General features: G+C 39.6%; 1 protein-coding gene across 1 annotated transcript; it reads right to left on the reverse strand.

Annotated features, from left to right (window-relative positions):
• Positions 1 to 260: 260 nt before the first annotated feature.
• On the reverse strand, positions 261 to 3,269 carry RLK (receptor-like kinase). The gene is made up of 2 exons (XM_068609299.2): positions 1,275 to 3,269; positions 261 to 1,113 (listed from the first exon to the last, which is right to left on the reverse strand). Exons 1-2 carry the CDS (start codon positions 2,842 to 2,844, stop codon positions 425 to 427), a joined length of 2,259 nt encoding a protein of 752 aa, XP_068465400.2. The 5' UTR covers positions 2,845 to 3,269; the 3' UTR covers positions 261 to 424.
• Positions 3,270 to 6,364: the final 3,095 nt, after the last annotated feature.

Consider the following 6,364-nt stretch of genomic DNA (forward strand, 5'->3'; position numbering starts at 1 on the left):
ATGATATCTAATCTCAAGTAATGTTGACTTCGTTGATTTGCATGTTTTTTTTTTTATCAAAATCCAATTAAATGAAATAAAAAAGAAATCTGATTTTAATTGAATATAAAGAATTTAGTTGATATGTTAGATTTTCTTCTGTAGTAAAAGTTGGTCCAACATTTAGAAGTTACATTACATTTGTTACAAAAGTTAGGTTATCGTATTCATATATAAGAAAACCAACACTGACCGAACGTAACAATTTGATTTGGAGTAGAAAAAGAAATGAAGATAGAATCTATTTCTTGAAAATTAGCAAATGAATTAACAGAGAGCACAATTACAACACACAGCATTGAATCAAATACCAAAACCTATTAGTCAATGATAAGTACACTGTTATTTTTTTCTTTCTACAAAAAACATTGGGGGAAATCATTATTCAGACGCTATAATAATAAGAGAAGGAAGAAGAGGAGGATGAGATCTTTTCAAGAAGTTGTAACACCTCTTTCATTGGAGGCCTTTTCAGTGGAACGCTGGACACACAACTATACCCTAGCTTGAAGTAGGCCAAGAGGGCCTCCTCTCTACCCTCCATGTCGGCCCGGATAGCCATATCAACCATACGCAAGGCCCGGTTCTTATCCTCCATCAAAAGCCCAGGCCCTTGGCCCATCTCATCCAAAACCACAATCTTCCCCGTTAGCAGCTCAAGAAACATGACCCCAAAAGAGTACACGTCCCACTTGGGGTGAGGCTTCAGGTTCCTGAGCGACTCGGGAGCATGGTAAGGAGACAAGCCCATCAAGGAGCTAGGGCTCGGGCTCGGGCTCGGGCTGGGCCCGTACGTAGTGTCTTGGAAACTGTCCCGCGAGGCCGTGGATCTCTTGCTCCCAAAAATACGCGCCGATCCGCCAGCCTTATAACTGGTGTCCCCCGTCACTATCCTCTCAAGCCCAAAGTCTCCGATTTTGGGCTCCATGTCATTGCCTAACAGAATATTGCTAGGCTTCAAGTTTCCATGCACGTGTTTCTTCTCGTGGAGGTAAGTCAGCCCACGTGCCACCCCTTTCGCTATCTTCAGCCTGATCTCCCACGGTAAATGAGTCGGCGAGGAGCCCACCTTCCCTGATTACATTCCAACACACAATTTTTTACTTCATCATCAATACCCTAGCATTGACCAAAGTTGGTGCACCAAATACATTGAAAAAACATTGAAACCCAAAAAATTAAATTATTTTGGTAGCTAGTTAATGGTGCAGGCAATGTTAATGAACATGACTTACTGTAACGAACATTGGCAAGGCATCCGTTTGGAACGAAATCATAGATGATGAGCTTCTCATGGTGTCCCCAGTAGAAGCCTCGAACGCGAACCAGATTAGGGTGGACCAGTTTAGCAATAAGTCGAACCTGGTTCTGGAAATCCTTGAAACGCTCCACGCCGCTCTCCCCAATTCTCCGAACCGCCAAGGACATACCATCATCCAAGACAGCCTTGTACATTATGCTTGACCCCGTCGCACCCAATATGTACACAGAAGCCTTCAGCAGCGTTTCCAGTTCAAGCTCTCGTTCACCATCCACAATCACAAGACTCCCCGTTTTCTCCTCCTGTTGCGGACCCTTCTGCTTCTGCTCCTCCACCTCACTTTCGCAGCTGCTTCCTGTCTCCGAACACTCTTCCTCTTCCGCTCTTTTACTCAAACACCACCACCTCATTAACCTTCTACACGCCCACGAACTTTCACTCCCACTCTTCGCAACCGCCTCCTCCTTCTTTTTCTTCAACCGGTACACCTGCACGAATATCATGCCCAGGATCGCAATCCCAATTACGTCTCCCAAAACGATTCCTATAACCGTTCCTCGTTTCAGACCACTCTCTTTTTTCCCCCTCGGCGCCGCCGAAGAATCAAACGTCCGCGGGATTGCCGCGATTGCAGGATGAGATATAGGTGCAGAAACTTTCGGTTTAGAGGACGACGAAGAAGGAACTGGACACACATTCTTCGTTTGTTCACCACACAAGTTAACGTTACCGGAGAACGAGTCCCAGTTCTGATGCAAAAACACAGCGGAGTGGGGAACTTGTCCGGTGAAATTGTTGAACGAGAGATCGACGGTGGCGTTCCCCGGAATGTTTGCTGCGAACTCCTTCGGGATTTCCCCGAAAAATCTGTTGTAGGAGATGTTTAGGTAACGCATGGCGTCTCCGCCGAAATCCGCGGGAAGAGTCCCGTTGAACAGGTTTGAAGACAGATCCAAAACCTGCAACGTTCTCAACCCGCTGGGAAGAAAACCGTACAAGTAATTGTTCTTGAAGGAAGCCAGAGTTAGGTTGTGCATGTTGGACAAATCGTGAGGCAGTTTTCCCGCCAAAGCATTGTCGGAGAGGTTTAGGCATTGAAGATTCCGAAGCTGCGGTATGGAGTCCGGAACCTCCCCTGTTATTAAATTGTTAGACAGGTTGAGGGACCTAAGCTCGGAGGCTTGGGACAGCGAAGAAGGAAGAGAGCCGTTGAGGGAGTTGTTGGAAAGGTCTAGAACTTGAAGGTGCTCAATGGATCCCAGATCGGAGGGAATTGAGCCGAAAAGCTGAGAATTGGGAAGCGACAACGATGTGACGCGGTACTCGGTATTGTTCGTCGCTGCTACAGTGGAACAGGAAACGCCGTTCCACGAACACGGCGTCTCGTCAGCGTAGTTCCAGTTTGCGAGGACGTAAAGTGGGTCGCTGAAGACAGCGTACTTGAAAGAAAGCAACAGAACGCCGTCTCTAGTGAGGCCACAGCAGTGGTTAACAGTGAGGAGAAGAAGCAGTGAAATTATAAGAGTTTCACAGAAGAGACTCATGACTTTACACAGTAATCCCACATTGCTAACTGAGGGAGAAAGAGGAGGAAAAGGTGTAACGGGGATTTATTGCGATGGGACAGAAGGCCATGTGGATAGATGGATTATAAAAAAATGGTTGAAGGACATACACAGCTCACCAAAAACCAAACCTCTTACAAATATGCTCTCTCTGCACCTACACTGCTACCATTTATGGTTGAACTCCAAATAGTTAATTGCTTAATTGCAATCTTTTCTCTCTCTCTCTCTTTCCCTAGTACTCTACTTGTAAAGCGATGCCTGTGTATAGCATCTTTTTCTACTACTACTAGACATGCAGGTGAAGTTGGAAATTTTGTTATTTGCAAACTCTTTGTGAGTGATTGACTTCACAAGCCCCCCAATGATCCAATCCCTGTGTCAACATAATTACGTCTTCCTCTGTTTAGTATTAAATATTCCTCTTAATTGAAGCTTTTCCAATACAAAATTTGGCTACTTTATTCTACCTAAACGGACAACCTGTCATTTGTTTTTTCTTCTTTATTGCTGTTTTAGTTAAGGAATGGCAGAAATTAAAACAATTAAGTCTATCTTTTCCCACTGTATACCATCATTTTCACCTTCGCCAAAAAAGACCGAGAACCAATAGAAAAATGTTTTTAAAAAGAGAAACAGAAATAACAACAGTATCTTTCTTCAGTGTAATAATTTATGTATCGGAAAAACATATAGCTATGTTTCATGCCATTATTGAAGGTCCCAAAACATAATCCTACCATCCGTCGCAACGTCGTCGTCGTTATTAGATTAATTAATTCAAGTGAAAAAAAAGGAAAAATTTGATCTGAATTCAATGTCCCCAATTTTAAATTTGACTGGCGGTCACGAATAATAGGTTTGTGATGGCATGCATGAAGGACCATTCCGCATTGAATTTGATTACCGCGAGAACCAGAAGATATGGCCCCATTAATTAGCTAGCTAGGGACAGTAAATGCATAGTACCATATCAAATCACCACGGGAACGGTCTTGTTTTTTCTTATAATTCTCCATCAACCATATTCCATAACCTTGATGAACATTGCTCACAGATAATTCTTCACTGCCACTAAAATCAAAATAAAATAATATTCTATAGCACAACAAGTCTAAGGAAGAGCCACACTTATTTTGACGGTGGACAAAAAATCAGAACGGACCCTCGTTTCTCTCTGTATACACATCTTTTGGGCTTGCAGGGTAGTACAGAACAGCTTATTCGTTTCAGACTAAAAACATTGATGATCGGGTTTCAGATCACACATGGGAACGCATTATATATCACCTAAACTGTAACCTTGTTCTTTATTAGCTTGGCTCCTGCATTTTTAACATTTGTTGGCAGCTTTACTCACCTCTAATTTAAAAATCCATAAAGGTGCCAAAGTAGACATTTAATTTACCCTTTTAAAAATTAATCAAACGCAAGATTCAAAAGGTCTTGTACCTGCTTTAAATGGTGGAAAATTCACAAACATGATCTAGACTAAAGTTTGTGCGACTTTTACTTTCTGGCCCTATTAATAGTAAAAGCTCCTTTAATTGTTTTTCATTAAGATCAACCCTTTTATTCTTTGCTAAAGATAAAAGGTTAAAAGGGAACTTAAAGCATATACGTTTCGCTTTTTCTTTAATACATATATTCTCTTTCCATATAGAAAAAAGATGCAAGGAGCTACTTAGAAAGGAGAAGGTTGGAGAGATGGCAGATCAACAACAAAATTGCTTCAAGAAAGATTACATTATGGACGCTTAATAAGATGAACCAAACCAACGGTTAATTTGAAATTGTGAGTCCTTGTTAACTAAAACAAGCACCCCCACTATACTCCACTAAACTATGAAAGTAACGTCTACATATATGCTTATGCTTATGCTTATGCTCAACCAACCCCATCCAAGACTCAAGCAAAGATTAGTAAACATTATTAGTAATCTACGCACCAACTCCATACTAACAGAAAACAAAGTAAAAGAGAATGAAAAAAAGGCTTGCAAATTGATTTATGTCCATCACATTACTTGAATTTTTCATTCAAGACACGCGTAGGTGATCTCAAACTTTGTGAAAAGATTGTGCCCCCTATGCCTTTAAGTTGGTGACAATGATTAAGGGCCAAAAAGAAATTTGACTGTTCATTGATGGATATAACACTTTACTGATCAGTGGCGCCTTGCAACATAATGTTTGTTTTTACCTTTTCTTCATCAACGTGGAGCAAAAAGAATGCTTGTTCCTTTGAACTCCCAGGCCTTTCATTTACATCTTGGCTTCCCCCAATCAACGGATCGTGTTTCTTCCTTATCAAACAAGTTAGGTCGTTGAATCTTCAAACTCCTTGACATTTTGTTCAGTTGATCAGCAACCAACAGATAATGAAAAGAGAGAGAATGAAAATGAATAGTTGAATTGGCCGGAGTGAAGGAGAATGAATGAAGAAAGTAGGGTCAAAACTTGTGAACTAAGCTAAAAGGGTCGATCGAAGCAATACTGAAACCAGTTAACGTGGCATGACCTAGTCCAAAGTCTTAACAAATATTAAACAATACTTGTGATTGTTCACTTGGATTCAACACCTTAGTGGCTACTTCTAAACACCAGGCTGACCAAAGTTTGTTTCCCACTGGCAATTTGTCTCTGTGCTTTGTTTAACATTAATTCAGATTTTATGACTTCACCCACACATGCATGCAAAATCTAAGTTGTGAACATATGCATTTCTTTACTTCAGCCAAGTTCAATACAAGATATATAGGATTCAGATATTGGGTTGGAAAATTTGAGTCCAAATTATTATATGGGATAAGATCCAGTAATTTTGAAAAATATTATGGTTCTCTAGTGCCACCTACTAATTATAAATAATAATAATTTGTAATAACTCCCAGAATTCCGACACAGATGCTTGCAGAAGAAGCTTGCACATGGTGGACATGGTGACCTTATTGATCAGCGCGTGGCACCGTGCAATTGGTGTATTATAAATTTGGGGTTTACTCAGTTAATTATGGGCAATTATTATTATTAAATGTGAAAATAGTTGTCCTTAAATAATTCTGCACACACTATATGTAGCTTCCCTTCCTTTTTATAAATGTTATCCTTAAATATCACTCAGACTTCTTTGCTAGACTAGCTCATATATTTTGATTCCTCCTTACCTACCATTTATTGATGAATTGTGGGTTCTTTTTACTACCATTTATTACAAATTTTTGTAAATCGTGTTAATATAATACAATTTCATATGAAAAAGTGGTATCAAGTTCACAGGAGTATATTCATATTATAAATTATTATTTTTTATTATTATTTTTTTTTAAAATAAATATATATTATAATTATTTAATTATAATTAAAATTGAGTAGTAAGTTATGAAATATTTGAAATTAATTTGATGATAAAAAATTTATAAAGGAATATTTGTTGTTGGTTAATTTAGGTTGTTAGTTGAATGAAATAAATGAAGGCATAAATACACAGGTAAAGAAA

Source organism: Phaseolus vulgaris, chromosome 3 (assembly GCF_051622355.1).
Source record: "Phaseolus vulgaris cultivar YP4 chromosome 3, ASM5162235v1, whole genome shotgun sequence".
NCBI classification, from domain to species: Eukaryota; Viridiplantae; Streptophyta; class Magnoliopsida; order Fabales; family Fabaceae; genus Phaseolus; species Phaseolus vulgaris.